The following is an 18,996-nucleotide window of genomic DNA, read 5'->3' on the forward strand; positions in this document are numbered from 1 at the left end:
TATTAGCTCTTATTATGTCTGCAGCTGTACTGTTCTCTTTTTAGCAAGAATTTTTTTAAAGGACAATTTGCAACCCTTTGTGTGTCCTGGGTAACTGGATACAAGGGCAGCATTGGATTTTAAGGTGAGAATTCTGGCTTGCAAAATAGTGAGGTGATCAATTAAGAGCTCATTTAACAACATAGCATCCTAAAAGCAACCCTGTTGGATCAAGCCCAGGGCCCATTTTGTCCAGCACCTTGTTTTCACGATAGCCAACAAGCTGTTCATGGGAAGCTTCAAAGCAGGCCTGACCTTTAAAGCCCTAAATGGCCTTGGCCCTGTATACCTGAAGGAGCATCTCCACCCCCATCGTTATGCCCAGACACTGAGGTCCAGCTCTGAGGGCCTTCTGGCAGTTCCCTGAATGCGAGAAGTGAAGTTACAGGGAACCAAGCAGAGGGTCTTCTCGGTAGTGGCGCCCGCCCTGTGGAATGCCCTTCCATCAGATGTCAAGAAAATAAACAACTATCTGACTTTTAGAAGACATCTGAAGGCAACCTTGTTTAGGGAAGTTTTTAATGTTTGATATTTTATTGCTTTTTTTATTCTGTTGAGAGTCACCCACAGTGGCTGGGCAAACCCAGCCAGATGGGCGGGATATAAATAATATATTATTATTATTATTATTATTATTATTATTATTATTATTATTATTACTACTACTACTACTACTACTGGACACTCCCCATTTCTGATTTTCAGCAACTGGTATTCAGAGGCATACTGCTAGGTAAAGTATGGATATTGGGGCCAATAGTCATTGATGGCATTATCCTCTGTGAATTCGTCTAATTTGAAAAGCCAAAGGCTCTCATTTATTTATTTAATAACATTTACATACTGCATGATTGTAGGGACGCGGGTGGCGCTGTGGGTAAAACCTCAGCGGCTAGGGCTTGCCGATCGCATGGCCGGCGGTTCAAATCCCCGCGGTGGGGTGAGCTCCCGTCTTTCGGTCCCAGCTCCTGCCCACCTAGCAGTTCGAAAGCACCCCTAAGTGCAAGTAGATAAATAGGTACCGCTTTATAGCAGGAAGGTAAACGGCGTTTCCGTGTGCTGCGCTGGTGCTGGCTCGCCAGAGCAACTTCGTCACGCTGACCCCGTGACCCAGAAGTGTCTCCGGACAGCGCTGGCCCCCAGCCTCTTAAGTGAGATGGGCGCACAACCCTAGAGTCGGACACAACTGGCCCGTACGGGCAGGGGTATCTTTACCTTTACTGCTTGATTGTAAAACAACAACAACAACAACAACAACAACAACTTAAAAGTGGTTTACAAAAAGAATAAAACCATGGAATTGTCAGTAAAAAAAAAAGTAAAAAAATATCTATTTCATAAAGAGTTGGGACCCTGAGGATCAGCAAGAATAATAAAAATCAATAAGCTAAAAGCCAGATTTAAAAACATGTCAATATTCTATATATATGGATAAGCTTGCTGAAACAAAAATGTTTTTAGCAGGCACCAAAAAGAATACTGCGAAAGTGCCTCCCACCCAACAGCAATTAGCAGGAAGTTCCTAATTACGAGCTGCCACGCTAAAAGATCTATTTATTCTCATACTTTCTCAAACTGACAAGCTACACACAGGCGATCTCACAGGTAAACAGGTCCCAAGCTGTTACGGACTTGGCAACTGATGACGATCTCTGAGCAGAGGTATTATTGTCACAATATTCTGTTCCACCTTAACAGATATGTGGAGTTGTTGTATGTCACATGTCTGTTTACATTCCAGCACAGCTTGCTGGGAACTTCCGTTGTGTGTATAGCTTTTGCTTATGCTGTTTGCTTGGACACAAAGGGGAGAAGACATGTTTTCCCCTTTGTCCTGATGCTTAATAAAATGCCTGTAAATACGCTTTACACAGCCTCTATCTGCCCTTCTGTTGTGAAGAGTTATTTTCTCTGCTGGTTTGCGTGCTCAGCTTCTGAAGGTTTCTGAAGCTTGAATTGCAGTTACATGCTGATCCAAGGACCAGAGACTGTCTGGCTGCCGGCCGGTAGGCTGGAGCCAGCTGGGGGCCTGCCAATTGCCCCTGTTTCCTTGGACGCAGCTCAACAGTTATATGCTGACAGGGTCTTAATCCTGTCAGCAACCATGCTGCAGTGTTCTGTAGGGGGTTGGACTAAATGACCTTCTGGGTCCCCTCCAACCCAAAAGTACTATGATTCTATTGTTCTGAACTAGCTGCACCTTCCGGGTCAAAGTGCAAGGGAAGCTCCACACAGACAGTAAGAACAATCTTGAAGTAACCAGGATATATAGCCGGTTATTCTGACACATTCACCTTTTCTAAATGCTATCCAAACATTTAAATTCTGCTGACACATTTTGTTAATTATAATCAAACGTTTTTCTCAGAGTCTCTATAGTGCCGGAAGGGCCTTATAAGCCATCTAGTGCCTGCTCCTGTTTGAGGCATGAAATCCAGAGCTAGAGCAGGAGGCCGATTTCATGCCAATGGGCCTCTGTACACAGGGCTGGGAATAAGTCACCTTTCTACATATTTAGGGAGTGTGACAGACAAGTTGAAGTGAGTCAAAAGTGAGACAGCAACCACAAGCAAAACCATAGGTTCAACACTCTATAACCCAGGATAAGTGAATATGTTAACCAATATAGGCAACAAAAGTTATGTAAGCTATATCCATTGCCCTGTGGTTTTCCTTTGGCCTATGTTAGGGTTGCCATATTTCAGGAAGTAAAAATCTGGACACAAAAAGTTGTTGAGCTTTCTTAGGGCCACTGTAGAGCCCAAACCGCCCACGCCTGAGCCCTGGTAGCCTGTGCCAGAGCTGCCCACATATCTTTAAAGAAACCCCAGATCCAGGACATTTTCTTTAAAATGTAAAATTCCCCCCAGATTGGCATGTAGGACCCCCACATGTCCAGGAATTCCTGAACATATGGCAACCCTAGTAGACCTGAATCAGTGCCTGGAGGCTATATAGGATTGGATGACGGCAAACAACCTGTGAAGACAAGCAGAAAGGTTTCACCTATCCCAGGGTTGCCATATTTCAAAAAGTAGAAACTGGGATACCCCGAAAGTGATACCTTTCGTAACTTCCCCCGGATGTCGATTCTGCCTTTGAAATCCCGATAACGTCCAGGAAAATCCGGACGTATGGCAGCCCTACCCTATCATAGAATTGGAAGGAACTACCAAGGTCCAACCCTCTGCAATGCCAGAATCTATTGTCCAGCATGGGGAGCAAACCCATGACCCTGAGATTGAAGGTCTCACGTTCTACCAACTGAGCTATGTCTCTGCTCTGCTCCTTAGGGAGGGGTGCTGGTGCCAACAATGATTAGGTTGCCTGAAAGGCTCACTTAACTTTGCCATCGCTTGTACACAAGGTAACCTCAAATACAACCTTTTCAACAGAATATATTTACATATCCATATTCACATATTCAGGCACCAGTACTGAGCAGGCACCTAATGGGACACCCAAGTAGGAACATAGCCAAGTTGCCTTATACTGAGTCCACATAGCTCAGTATTGTCTGCACTGCTTGGCAGCAGCTCTCCAAGATTTCAGACAAGGTTCTCTCACAGTCCTACCTAGAGAAACTGGTATCTCGGGTTACAGGTGCTTCAGGTTACAGACACTTCAGGTTACAGACTCCGCTAACCCAGAAATATTACCTCAGGTTAAGAACATTGCTTCAGGATGAGAACAGAAATTGTGCGGTGGCGGCGCGGCAGCATTGGGAGGCCCCATTAGCTAAAGTGGTACCTCAGGTTAAGAACAGTTTCAGGTTAAGAACGGACCTCCGGAACGAATTAAGTTCTTAACCCGAGGTACCACTGAAATAGTCTTGAAGGTTTTGGTCGTGGATAGCAGGTGTGGCTAAAACACCTTTAAAATCTTTGTTTATAATCTGGAACTCTGAGACAGTAGCAAGCTCTAAAATCTTGGTGGTGATCCAGAAGGTCCCTTGGAGTGCCAGAAGGTACTTCCGCGTACCATATCCGATTTCATTCTGGGAGGGTGACTGGAAGGAAGAATCTTAAGGTGATCAGATTTCTAGGTGTGCTTCCCTGGATGCATCCCCATGTAAATAAGCTTGTACCGACTTCCGGTTCCGGTCGCAACCAGCGAGGAAGCGCGGAAAACCTGTCTTAGGTTTTCTGGGTTCTGCAGAGGATTGGGGAGACGTCAGGGCGAAACGCACCCCAAAAACCCCAAGGGGGGTACCCTTGGGGGAAAGATACCCAGCAGCGTGGAAGCGGTCGCGCCGTTCTCCTGAGGCTGGTACGAGGAGAAACGAAGGACCGCGAACGCAGATTGGGGCGGAAACGACTCTGCAGGGCGACGCCTCGAGCTTCGGCTGGGGACGCGACGGACCGCCTTAAGAGAGGAACGGGACCCACCAGCGTTTTTAAGGCGTTTTTCTTTCTTTTAAACAAAAACGCAATGTATAAGGCGAAAAGCCATTAGCGAAGCTGGGCGGTCCCTGGAGGACTTTAGATTGTTCCTGGGAGTCCGCACGGTGGAGGATATAAGATGGCGCAGGCGGAAAGTCGATGGCGTAAGGAGCTTTTGCTTTTTTCTTTGGAGAGTTTGTTTGAGTAAGAATAATCTGTGGTGAGGATCAAAGAAAGGACGGTACTGGATATTAAGGACTAATTGGACTCTGGTGTGTTTTTTAGTTCGTTTTTTTGGGTTGTTTTTGGGATTTTACAAGGAAAAGCACCTCCGGTCGTTCATAGCTAATAAATGTACGTTTAAGACCCGGATTGCCTAATTGTCCGAGACACCTTTGGAAGGACCCTAAGGTTTACTTTGAACGAGGAAAGACGACGGTGGGCTAAGGGCAAGAAAGTGGTAGCAGGCACAGTAGGCGCAGGGTGAGAGGACTACAAAGCTCCCGTATCTGCCGCCACATTTTGTTATTTTGTTTTTTCGCTTTTTCCCCCCGCACCTGCCCACCCGCCTACTAGAGAGAACATCCCTAGGTGGCTGGAAATGGACAAAGGGGCCTAAAAAGGTCTTAAAAGTTAAGGAGGTGACGTGATACCTAACTGATTTTTATAATTTGATTTGGACCCCGACTGTGGTATCTGGAATTTGAAATTTGGATTTCGACCATAACTTGGAACATAGCCATAATTTGAACTACATTTATAATTTATAACTACAACCTGGACTTGGACAATCAAGGGCTAAAAGTGGACTAAGTAGGATCAAACTTTTTTAAGTCTGTTTATTAGACAATCTAATACTTTGCCTTTGTGACGCAGAGCGGGCTGAAGAAGCGGACTGGTAAGGAGTGAAGAAAGGGGTCCCCAGAAGTTGGGAGGGCCTGACCCCGTATCCGCCCCTCCACCAACCCCGCTGGACTGTACAAATTTTTGCGGTGGGTTCTTCATAGGAACCCTGCCCGGGCCACCTGAAGTTTAAGTTTGGACCCCCTCCCGTGGCAGCTCCTTTAATCGGTTTGGAAATTGGTTTCCTTCTATTTTTTTTCTCCCTCTTCTCCTATCTTTTCCTTCTACTATTGATAATCTTTGTTTCTTCTGTTTAAAATTGCGGTTAATTGGAGGGTTGAAAAGGAAAAGATACAAGGGATATAAAGGTGTGGCTGAAGCGAAACTTTAGTAGGTGATAGGAGGAAATGACGGGAAAGGATGGAAAAGATTGGAAGAGGGGAGGTGGAACCCCAGGTGAGAGAAAGCTGTCGAGACAGGAGGAAATTAAAGATTTAGATAATCTGTGGGCTAGAATAAAGGAGGAATTTAAGCAAAACACATCATATATGGAAAACAAATTGGGAGAGGTTCAGGAGAGGATTGACAAAAAAATAGAGGGAGCAATCGGCGAACTCTCTGCAAAAATACAAGATCTTTCCGCAAAGTCCAAAATGATTGAGGAATCTAATAAAAAATTGCAGAAAGAGATGAGGGACCAAAAAAAGGAGACAATGAAGGTCAAAGAAGAGCTGGGGGAGTTGAGTAACTCCCAAGATAAGATATGGGATAACCTAGCCATGGCAGAGATGCGGGCAAAACAGCTTCATCTCAAATTCAGGGGAGTAGCGGAGGAAAGGAACGAGGATATAAGAGGGAAGATGATTAAAGAACTTTCTAATTGGCTAGGTCTAAAGGAGGAAGAGATGGCCTCTACTGTGGATAATGTGTTTAGAATGACTAGGCCCAAACACCTGAAAGCAAGCAAATTCCTGGGGGACTGCTTGGTGATTTTTAATTCTATGGAAATGAAAAACTTAATCTTGAGAAAGAGTTATAATAACAGATTAAGAATTGATGGAAGGCCTATCATTATTTATAAGGAAATACCAGTGAGGCTACTTCGTAAAAGAGAGGGTTATAAACAAATAGCAGCAACATTGAAGAGAAACGGGATCCCATTTCGATGGGAGTTCCCGGAAGGGATTAATTTTTTTTACAAAGAGAAAAAGTTTAGATTATTGGACATACAGGAGGCGGATAAGTTCTTGAGAAGATATGAAAAAGACTTGGGAAAGGCAGAGAGCAGATTTAAGAATAGGGAGGAAGAAGAGGAGGGGGAAATAAGGGACAGACAGGGGGAAAGGGGAGGGGCGGGGAAGGGAGAAGGGGTCGCAGAGGAAGAGGATGATGAGGCCGTAGTGGGAGGGGAGACGGCAGAAGAGGGGGAAACCTCAGGAGACAAAGGAGTTTAGAGTATAGCCCGCAAGCCCGGTTGAGGGTTTAGAAACAAACAAAGGCAAACAATAACACATACATTAAAACTTTTATCCTGGAATGTAAATGGGTTGAACGATAAGGTTAAAAGAAATAAAGTTGAGAAAGCTGTAAAAAACAAAAAGTATGATGTAATTTGCTTTCAGGAAACACATATTGCAAAAAAACATAAACACATCCTGGTGAATAAAAGGTTAGGACTAGACTTTATTAATTCTGACGAAAAAAAAAAAAGAGGCGTAGTAATATACGTCAAAGAGAAGTGGGAACCGACGCTGATATGTAAAGATGAGGAAGGAAGAATCCTAGGGGTGCAGTTAAATTTTCGGGGGGAAAAAATTAATGTTGTGACAGTATATGCACCGAACTCAAATAGAGCAGAATTTTTTGAGAAACTAGAAAGCATGTTACTAGAGTTGGAAACCCACAAACTAGTTCTGCTTGGAGATATGAATGGCGTCCCGGCGCCGGACCTGGATAGGAGTGAAAAGAAAGGGAATTTGGTTAGGGGGAAATTGCCGAAATCTTTTGAAGACATGGAAGGAAATTTAGACCTAATTGATATCTGGAGGCAGAAAAACCCCTCTCTTAAACAATTTACTCACTACTCTGAACCCCATCAGAGCTGGGGTAGAATTGACCAGATCTGGACGACAAGAATGCTCTCGCTAAGGGTGAAGAGTTGTAAAATCTTTCCCAGGACAATATCTGATCATTGTGCTTTAGATATGGAAATAAAAAATGAAGCGAAGGGACAATTCAAGTGGAGGATGAGTGAGAACCTATTGGATAATGAAGAGGTGAGGGAAAAAATCAAAGGTACCCTAAAGGACTATTTAGACCTAAATTTGAATAAAGAAACCCCTATAGATGTGGTGTGGGACGCCAGTAAGGCGGTGTTGAGAGGTCTGCTAATACAACAAAATAGTTACAGAAGAAAGTTAAGGGAACGTAAGAAAGAGGATATCCTCTCTCAATTGAGGAATTACGAGAGAAAATTGGTCACCAATCCTACAGATAATGACGCTATTCGAGCCTCAAGGGTGCTTCAAGCTCAATATTCGGCCATACTAAATCAGGAGATAGAATGGAAAATTAAATTTACAAAGCAAAGATATTTCGAGTCGGCAAATAAAATGGGGAAATTATTAGCTTGGCAGTTAAGAAAAAGAAAGAAACAAAATGTGATAAATAAAATAATAATAGAGAATAATATCATAGAAGACCCTGAGGAGATAGAAAACAGGTTTACTCAATTTTTTGAAAAATTGTACGAAAGAGGAAAAGAAAACAGTACTGAAATTAAGAACTATTTGGAACAAAATGAGAGGAAATATATAACAGAGGAGGATAGGATATATCTGAATAAGGAGATTACAGTAAATGAGATAAAGGAGGCCATCGGTAGGATGAAGATGGGGAAATCCCCAGGTCCAGATGGCCTCTCGGCAAAATATTATAAAACGTTGGGGGAGTATTTAGCCCCAGTGCTTAAAGATGTGATCAATAATATCCTCCAGGGAGGGAAGATCCCGGAGTCGTGGAAAACGGCATATATAACCTTGATCCCAAAATCAGAGAAAGAAAAAACAGACGTTAAAAATTATAGACCAATCTCTTTACTTAATAACGATTATAAGATCTTTGCCGATATTATGGCTGGTAGACTTAAGAAGCTCTTAACAAAGTATATACACAAAGACCAAGCAGGATTTCTCCCCAACAGACACCAGAAAGAAAATGTTCGCCACATATTAAATATTATTGAATACTTAGATATGAGAATAGACGTCCCTGCGGCACTAATCTTTGTAGACGCCGAGAAGGCTTTTGATAATGTTTCCTGGGAATTTTTATTACAATGTTTGGAGAGAGCAGGTATTGAAGGCCCCTACATGAAAGGTATCAGGGCAATTTATTCAGAGCAGCAGGCCAGGCTGATTATAAACGATAACTTGACAAAACCCTTTAAGATCAGGAAAGGTACAAGGCAGGGTTGTCCTTTGTCCCCCTTGTTATTTATAATGATATTGGAAGTAATTGCAAATAGAATAAGAGAGACGGCAAATGTAAGGGGGATAAAAATTGGAAAGAAAGAATTTAAGCTTAAAGCCTATGCCGATGACCTGGTCCTGACCGTGGAGAACCCAGTGGATAGTACAAGTAGGATAATAGAACTTCTAGAGGAATTTGGTAGACTGTCGGGCTTTAGACTAAACAGGAAAAAAACAAAGATTCTGATAAAGAATATGACTGAACAGGATAAAACCCAACTAGAAGAAAAAAGTGGTATTAAAATTATGAATAAAGTCAAATATCTGGGAATTTGGCTCTCACCAAAAAATATAAATTTGGTTGAGGACAATTATAGTAAGGCCTGGCAGGATATCAAAAAAGATATGGACACCTGGCACAGACTGAAATTATCATGGACAGGGAGAATGTCTGCCATTAAGATGTGTATCCTCCCGAGGCTATTATTTTTGTTTCAAAATATTCCGATTATTAAAGGTACCTCCCTCCTTAAAAATTGGCAAAAAACCCTGACTAAGTACATCTGGCAGGGTAAGAGAGCCAGAATAAAGTTTAAATATTTGACAGATGCAAGAGAGAGGTGTGGTTTTGCAGCCCCGAATATTAGGCTCTATTATGAAGCAGCCTGTCTATGTTGGATAAAGGAGTGGGCCACCCTTCAAAATACAGACTTATTAGACTTGGAGGGTTTTAACATCAGATTCGGGTGGCACGCCTACCTTTGGCAAGAGAAAGGGGACGCCCATAGAGGCTTCTCCAACCATATAATTAGAGGTCCTTTACTAGAGGTGTGGAAGAGGTATAAAAAATTGATTGAAAAAGACATCCCAGGGTGGTTGTCCCCAACTGATATTATTAAAAGCAAGAAAATAAATATGGAGGAAGAGAAATGTACTTACGAGGACCTCTTAGTGAAGACAGAAGCAGGATGGAAGGTGAAGCCTTATGAGCAGTTGAAAGACAGAATAAAAGAGTGGCTGCTCTTTCACCAGATTAATGCTCTATGGGGCGAGCACAAGAGAGTGGGTTTTAGTGGAAAGAAATCAAGGTTTCAGGCAGAAATTTTGGAGAGTAATGAAAAACTTCTCTCCAAAATGTATAAACAATTATTGGAATGGGACACGAAGGAGGATCTGGTGAAGGGAGCGATGGTAAAATGGGAAAAAGACCTTGGTCATAACATAGAGTATAAAAACTGGCAGATATTGTGGACAAAAGGTGTAAAATTCACAGCATGCGTAGCCCTTCGTGAAAACCTAGAGAAAATGATATACCGCTGGTATTTGACCCCAGCAAAGCTAGGAAAGATGTATAAAAATGTTGATAACACCTGTTGGAGATGTAGGGACAAGGTCGGGACCTTTTTGCATATTTGGTGGACCTGCGATGTGGTGAAGGAATTCTGGACGCAAATACATGACGAGTTGAAAAAAATCTTGAGATATAATTTCCTCAAAACTCCTGAGTTGTTCCTTTTAGGAATGATTGATAAAGAAGAAATAAAGAAAATAGATCAAACCTTCGTTCAATATGCTATGGCCGCGGCGAGAATTCAAATTGCACAAAAATGGAAAACCGCTGACTTACCAACGGTTAGAGAATGGCAACTGAGGTTATACCAATATATTGAACTTGCGAGATTAACCCAAAAAATAAGACAAAACAATACAGTTAAGATCAAAGACGAATGGAATAAATTTTTAATTTATTTTGAAAGCATCCAGGGAATAAATAATTTATCAATCGACGATAACTGAAAGCATTGACGTATTACTCTTTAATAATACTGCAAATTAATGTAAGATTATGTAATTCCAAAACCGAGCTGGACGGAAGTACTTGTATGTGTATTATTGCATGTGATGTTTCTCTGCTTTTCTTTCTTTTGTTACTCTTCACTTTTTTTTCTTTTTTTTCTTTTTCCTTTCTTTTTTCTTTCCTCTTTTACTTTTTTCCAAGATGGCAACTTTTATGAGGGTACATATTTGTATAATGATGTAGTGACTGTATTTTCCTAAATAAATAAATAAAAAAAAAATTTAAAAAAAAAAAAAAAAAAAGCTTGTACCTGTTAATCTGCTCAGTGGCAACTACATTTCTTGACATTTGCTATGTTGAAATATGGATGGTTTTTTTGGGGGGGGAACATAGCTGCAGCACTTTAAACCCTTTGTTCTGAAATTCACCTACTTTAGCACAGCCACATTAATTTAAAAGAAAATGGTGTTAGCATCTTAGTCCAAGTTAACAGATCAAATCACTTTACAAGTGGGATGATGTTCTGTAGAATAAATGGCATTGCAGTTGAATGGCCTGGATAATTACTCTTTTGAATATATATCATGTTTAATTTTATAGGACTTTGTTTTTGGGTACTATCCATACACCAAGTATGTAAGACAGAAGTGCATATGAGAGAGAGAGAGAGAGAGAGAGAGAGAGAGAGAGAGAGAGAGAGAGAGATATGCTCTTGATCAGCACTCCAGGCAGTTGAGCTTTCCCATGGAGGCTTGCCAAAACAAAAGGCTGCCAGCATTTCAAAAACGCAACACAACAGGGAGATCAAGACTGCTTGGGATGTGATCAGGAGGGAGAGATGCAAAGTTAGATACAGAACAGAAGAAGACAGAAGCAAGGTCTCTAGCCTTGCACTAGCAGCAGGCTAGCTGACTGCCATATAGTATATAGGAGACCTTTCAGTTGGTGTGGCGGGGGGAGCATAAGGCTTATGTCCACGACTGCAACCTTTTTAAGATTCTCTAGGAAAATGTGGGGGAAAGACGGTAGCTTAAATGGAGTACAGCCTTTTTGTCCTAAAGGTCCAAGATCCAAACTCCAGTATTCCCAGGTAAGAGTTGAGAAAGACTGGCTGAAACCTTGGAAAACCAGCTGGCGGACTCAGAAAAAAACAGCTTCCTATGATCCTATCTTTGAGTTGAGTGCAGCAGTTTTACTGCAGGGTGTTTCTCAAATACCGTATTTTTTGCTCTATAAGACTCACTTTTTCCCTCCTAAAAAGTAAGGGGAAATGTGTGTGCGTCTTATGGAGTAAATGCAGGCTGCGCAGCTATCCCAGAAGCCAGAACAGCAAGAGGGATTGCTGCTTTCACTGCGCAGCGATCCCTCTTGCTGTTCTGGCTTCTGAGATTCAGAATATTTTTTTTCTTGTTTTCCTCCTCCAAAAACTAGGTGCATCTTATGGTCTGGTGCGTCTTATAGAGCGAAACGATACGGTATATATCCCACAGCAGTTAATGCTTCCTGTGTATCTACAACTTGTTCCAAAGAAGTTGCAGAAGTTTCACCAAAGACTTTGATTCCTTTGCCATGTTTCCTCTGGCAGCATGCTTTACTTGGCTCCTGATCCTCACAACGGTATGGTTTTATTTATTTACTTCAGTTATTTGTAACTTTTCAGGGCCAAGCCCTCACAAAGTGACATACAGAGACAGGGACAAGAGATTTGGTGCCTGAGGACCAGACAGTGATGATAGTTTAATTTTACTTGTGGTGAAACAGCATCTTTCACCTGTGTGCAGCAAGCTAGCTTAGAGACTGCAGGGCAAGTTATGTAGCACACAAAGCTCTGTTCTCTAACACTTCACCATCACTGCCTGCCCTACCACATCTGCCACCTGTCAGCTCTCTCACTCTACCTAATGGTAGGGCCAGCTCTGTACAGAAAGAAGTAAACCAGGGGTATGCTACCTAAGGCCCATGGGCCACAAGTGGCCCAGAGGGGTTGTTTAACCGTCCCACGAACTGAGCCGCCTGCTGGACGAGTCCCCGCGCGCTGCGCTAAACCGGCACAGCACGGTGCAGGGACTTGCTTCCGCAGCACTGGAAACCGCATCTGTGCAGGCACAGATGCAGGAAACTGCAGGCGCGGGCGCTCATGCGCGGGCGTAATCAGGCCCACAGAGGGATCTCCGCTGGAGTGAACCGGCCCAGGCGAGGTAAACCTTGCCGACCCCTGAAGTAAACACATACAGAGTATGAAACATTGAGTAGATATAGACAAACAGATACATGAAAGATACCAAATTAGAGCACCAAAATTCTCACAAGGACAGTCATGAGCAAAAAAGATAATTTTTAAGGTCTTCTTGAATGAGGTCTTCTTGAACTGAAGGAGTCAAACAAGAGTTAGCCAAAGGAGAATACTAATTGGAAATTAGTTCATTTAAATCAGTCTTTCTCTTTTTGGGTGGGGTGGAGCTATTTTCTGAGCTGACTTAGGTGGCAGATGTTGTAGGGCAGGCAGTGATGGTGTTAGAGAATATGTTTGAGCAGACACGATCCCAAAAATGTACTGGTACCTACTGGTATTTGCAATACGTTTACATTATGATGTGAGGAAAACCGATCAACATTCATCAATTTCAACACAATCAATTCTGTGATCAACATTCCTACACTTACTCATACATCCCCAAAATGAATATTTTGGTAAGATTTCTTTCAAATTGCTCATGCACATCACATCTGTTTTTTAAAGCCTGTGCTTCCAGTCGCATGACAGAAATGTTAACCCTTTCCTCTGCTGCAGCAAGTAAATGGTTCCAGGTCTGAAAGCAGACATACTATCTAATCACTAGCTGAGCAACGAAACCAAATCTACGGAGATTATAAACAAATATACGCTAGGCACTAAAAAAATAAAAATAAATCTTATGCATCATTCTCAAATCCAACGTTACTGAATGTGTAAACTCTCAAAGTGTCACAAGGTTTATTCAACACAAACACAACCTCTGCCAGCTCATGGCACGAACCCAACAATGTTTATCTGATAGCAATGGGGAGAACATAAAGAATTGGAGGCAAGACATCTCATGTGTATATATCCTATTAATGCTTGATCTTGGCACCTTTATCACAAACTAGAATTCAATAACATAACAACCTACTACAATGATTTCCACGCTTTGAACAATTTCGAGATCACCAAAGTGAAACATTAGCATTTCCTTTCTAGAGGGAGAATTGTTTGCATAGCTATTTCTGCTGCTGCACTTTGTGGTAAATAAAGCTTTTGAATGCTTAATTTAGTGTGGATGATTGCAGTTTCTCTTTTGCTACCCTTAGTGATGAATCTGTAACATATCATAGCTTTTCCAAGACTGCTGAAAAGACTACTTGGATTGGTAATCTTTGGCCTCAGAGGAAAAGGGAGCATCTCCCTTTGGTTTGCAGAACTAAAATGTAAGTATCTATAATGTTAATTTATTTGAAATATTTTCACCCACTTTTCTTTTCCAAAGTCTTTTTTTAAAAAAGAAGGATCTCGGTGGATTTTTACCTGCAGGATAATATTCTAATATAAAATACTGCACATGAACCAACACAATGCTGAGGGAACACAATCTCCTTCAACATAACCTCAGATGAAATGTACAAGGGGATTGTGGCAACAAGAACTGCTGTCCCCATTTCTGGTATTGACTGCCGCTTTCGAAACGTCTGGCGCATTGCTAGTATATTACAGCACAATAAATGTGCATCTGTTGCTCATTTATAGAGCTATGTTAAAAGGTAAAGGTAAAGGTACCTTTATGGTTAAAAGGTAAAGGTAAAGGTACCTTTATGGTGCTGGAGGAGACTCTTGAGAGTCCCATGGACTGCAAGAAGATCAAACCTATCCATTCTTAAGGAAATCAGCCCTGAGTGCTCACTGGAAGGACAGATTGTGAAGCTGAGGCTCCAATACTTTGGCCACCTCATGAGAAGAGAAGACTCCCTGGAAAAGACCCTGATGTTGGGAAAGATGGAGGGCACAAGGAGAAGGGGACGACAGAGAATGAGATGGTTGGATGGTGTTCTTGAAGCTACTAGCATGAGTTTGATCAAACTGCGGGAGGCAGTGGAAGACAGGAGTGCCTGGCGTGCTCTGGTCCATGGGGTCACAAAGAGTCGGACACGACTAAACGACTAAACAACAAAGGTACCCCTGACCATTAGGTCCAGTCACGGACGACTCTGGGGTTGTGCGCTCATCTTGCTTTATTGGCTGAGGGTGCCGGCATACAGCTTCTGGGTCATGTGGCCAGCATGACTAAGCCGCTTCTGGTGAACCAGAGCAGTGCATGGAAACGCCGTTTACCGTCCCAGCAGAGTGGTACCTATTTATCTACTTGCACTTTGACGTGCTTTCGAACTGCTAGATTGGCAGGACTCATATTTGTGGGCTCTGAAGTAAGTCTCTCAGATATTTGTATTGCTTACTCAAGTAAGTGGTGAGAATTATGATTCCTGCATTCTTTTCTGGCTCAGATTTTAATCCAAGCTAGAAAATAACCCCCCTCTACCCAACCCACACTACCGAGCCGCCGCCTCTACTTTCCTCCCACTTCACTGACCAGGGTGCTACAAAGTTGGGAGAGACCTCCTCTCTTCCTTCATTCTCCCAGCGAGCTGTCACAGTTTGCTGCCAGAGCTATACTGCTGCTTCACTCTGGTCAATGCAATGGGAGTGAAGGAGGAGGTTTATGCTTGAGAACAAGACAAAGGGGCACATTTACATAAGGAAATAAGTTAGTTATTTTCTGGTTTGGGGCTTATTTCAGCGCCAATCCAAATATGAGCTGGAGGAGCTCATCTGCCGCCACTCACTTGTTGCACCGGACTGAAGATCCTACCTCAAAAAAGTAGTCCACCCCAGGAACATTTACTTATTCACCAAGTACGTAGTAAGCACACTATACTACTGGGAGAATGCAATTATTTCCTGCAGTTAGCAGTATGATTGCACTCTGTTGCTTGGAATGCAGTTGTGCAAGTCTCATGGGCACCTGCTGGCTAGTATCTGTGACATACCTAATGATAGGCCATCATTTTTTTTTTTATTCCCCCCCCCCTTTTGTTTACTCTTAAATTATTCCCAGATACACAAGGGAGAGGGTACTTGAGGGACCAAAGGGTGTGGGGGGATTGCAATAAAAGGAGAAAATGAATTCTACCCCTCATTAGCTAGCTGATTCCATGCTGCGATCCTAACACTAGCTTACTGACTGGTCTCGAGTGTGGATATAAACCCTTTCAGCATCCAGTTTTCATATCTCAGCGGCCGATTTTAGCTGCAGGTGTGGCTAAGGACAAGAAGCTTTGAAATTCTGTGTTGAGAGCAATGAGCTTCAGTTACTCTGCTTTGGCAGTCTGTGTACAGCATGCTGGTATGTACATCCTCTAAACTTTTTCAAGAATGGACTTGGGAGCATGATGACTATTCCCCACTGCAGAAGACACATTTCTTACATCTGAATTGAATATCATGTTATTGCCTTTGGATTAGGGATTGCAGGACTGTTTCACAAAAGCTAATATGCTTTTGTAACACTCTGAAATGGTCACCTATGGACGTGCCCTTAGAAAACATCATATTGGTTTACAGCGCTTTATGAGTACACTGTGTTTTGCTTTTCACGTCCCCAACCAAAGTATTTGAGCTCAGCAAGCCGATTTCACTTGATCTAGCAGTAATAATGGGCACAATCTTTTTGTAATCGTATATTTTTGACTAATGCACTGATTAATAACAAAAAGGTGTTTCTTTTTGCATGCTTGGCAGTATGCAATGTTCAGACTTACTATTTATAATCAGAAAATCAGAAACCTATCCCTTAAGTCTAGACGCTGAATGAAGAAGTCTGTATGCAGCCTAATAATGTCTGACGACTGCTGCTGCTGCTGCTGCTGAGCATAGAAGAATGCTTTAACAAGGACTAGGACAGGGTTAAAGCCAACTTTTTCCTTGAACAGATGATATTTCAGATGGCCACACTATTCCAGATGCATCAATTTCCTTGAAAATCGAATCCATATATGTGCATATGCTGTGCTGGCAGGAGGACTGCCTGAAATGGCCCCAACCCAAGAGCTAATATTCTTTTGGCTGGAATAATGCAATTATTATTTTCCTAGCTATCAGTCTAAGCATACAGAGCCATCTGTTATGCAAAGCAAACATACACATCTCAATTACAGAAAATGCAGTTGCCTTGACAGAATTTGGATTACTCCACTAACCAGGGCTGTAAAATTTGTTTTAAGCTAGTGTATAATGGATGCCTTTCAGGAGTTCCCTAATTAGCATTTACCTGTTTAAACTAATTATTCATCCTTCTTCTTTGCTGGTTTATTAAACTTTGTTAGACACCATGCATAAAACACGTTAATATGAACACAAGACAGTAATAAACATTACAATCCTGTGTGATTTTTCATTTAAAAAGCGCATTAACAACCATGTGGCTTTGTTACGAAATATGAAACTTCTGATGTTGGTTTATAAACAGACCAAAGAAGAGATTTTAATTCATTACGAAACTGAGGACTTCAGGAAAATTCAATACCAATATTGAATTAACAAACCCTCATCCCCCCCCCCCGGGTTCTCTTGGGCTTTTTGACAGAACTTCCATATAACTAGTATAAACACATAATTAATGTGTACTACATAGATACCACCATTTTCTTTTAGGAGTTAATGGCTGCAATTCCATTGTCTCAAACCCTATTTGAATCTTTTTTTTCCTGCTACACCAATTATTTGGCTATCCCTTTTCATTACTTCAGGTTACCACTTTCAGCTTAGTTTAGGTGCAACGAAATAACGAAGTTATTAAAAAGTTCTAGTCCTGAGAAGGGGTCTCCTAACAACCACGGCAAGAAATGCAAGATGGGTGCCCCATTCCAAACAGTAAGACACAAGCATTAGCACAACTGTGGAGTTCCTCAAGGGTAGCTAAACAAGAGGCATAGCATCCTACTTTGCAACTCATTGTTCGATACGAGTCTCCCAGAATCGTATCAGGATGGTTCCGGTATACCATGTAGCAAATGCTACTGAGAGCTCAGCCATTCGAGATAAAACCAAAAGTAATACTTCCATTCCCCTATAATCTTAGATTTCAAAATATGTCAGTAATGGAACAACAATAATTAAAGTACAAGTACTATATGAAAAAATGTCCTCTGCAGATTTACAGAACATGTGCGGAAGCAGCAGAATGTGTCCTTGTTGAAACCCTCCCTGCGAGTCATTTTAATGGTCTCTTTCAGCATTTCTTGACTCCAAATGACTCCCTGTCATTGTGTCAGCTCCCTGGATAATGCAGGGTACTCCATAAACATCCAGTAATAGGACACAAGGGAAGTACTATTAGTGTGTCCCTTTCCTACCAGGTACTGAGGTTTAAAGTTCAAAACAATTGAGAAAAGAAACTTCATTTGTTCTCAATAAATTAATAATGATCCTTAGTGGGCAGAGAAAGTTTTTTTCAAGCTCGGGATTTTTTTTAATCCATTTGAACATTCTATACCAACTCACATTTCTCAATGATTTTCTAGGGTGGATGAAACACAGTCATTAAAGTATGAATTCAATAACATGCGAAATGTTGCCAAATAGATTACTGAGCACAGGAGTGGAACTTGTGCCATTAAAAGGTCTACTTACTTGGGATAGGCCAAGATAGATGGAAACGGTTTCCGAAATGTACAAAAATTTCCCCTCTTGATTTAGTGCAAATACAAATCCATCCAGTGACTGCAAAATAAGAAAAAAAAGTGAGAAGTTTGTTATATGGGGATATATTTCACTAACAGATAAAGCACAGGCATCACACATTCACTCTATTCTCATTATGGAAATATTGAAATTAACATACATTGCCATTCTTAACACTTTATTTCTGTTCAGGGCAGAAACGAAAGGAGTTTCCTTGCAGAAAAATGGAGATGAGAAGAACACTGTGGATTGCAGAAATTTGCTAATTAACAGAGGATTACGGGCCTCCTCTTCATTCACAAATTCACCCACACACATTTTTGTGTGAGCATAAACAAAACCAATCAACAGATTACTGTCAAATATGTTCACACCTGGAGACCATAGAAATCTTGTGAATTTAATCTCTTCAATGTCAGCTTGTACATTTATAAATTATATTCTGGCAGGTGTAAGGCTTTAGATATGGTTGGCAAAATATTTTATTAAAGAACATGTTATATACACATTTTTGGAAGCCACATGAAACATATAATCAATGAACAAACAAAAGGACTTATTCCTAACTGAAACACCACAGCACAGCACATTGAATCTATACTTGTAGGTACATATTCATCAGGAATATACTTAATTTTATTATTTACTGCATTTGTCTTAAAGTGATAGTTTGTTATCCATACAATTTAGGTGAACACTCTCCTAAATACAGAA

At 41.6% G+C, this 18,996-nt stretch overlaps 1 protein-coding gene across 11 annotated transcripts in view; it reads right to left on the reverse strand.

Annotated features, from left to right (window-relative positions):
* Positions 1-18,996, reverse strand: part of NPAS3 (neuronal PAS domain protein 3) — a 652,478-nt gene that overhangs the window by 218,424 nt on the left and 415,058 nt on the right. For all 11 annotated transcript variants that reach the window (XM_082213453.1, XM_082213452.1, XM_082213448.1 and 8 more), the window contains one exon: positions 18,232-18,321. In XM_082213453.1, coding sequence (XP_082069579.1) covers positions 18,232-18,321 — 90 coding nt within the window. The remainder of the gene's footprint in view (positions 1-18,231; positions 18,322-18,996) is intronic.

Source organism: Podarcis vaucheri (genome assembly GCF_965113315.1).
Source record: "Podarcis vaucheri genome assembly, chromosome: 1".
Taxonomy (NCBI): domain Eukaryota; kingdom Metazoa; phylum Chordata; class Lepidosauria; order Squamata; family Lacertidae; genus Podarcis; species Podarcis vaucheri.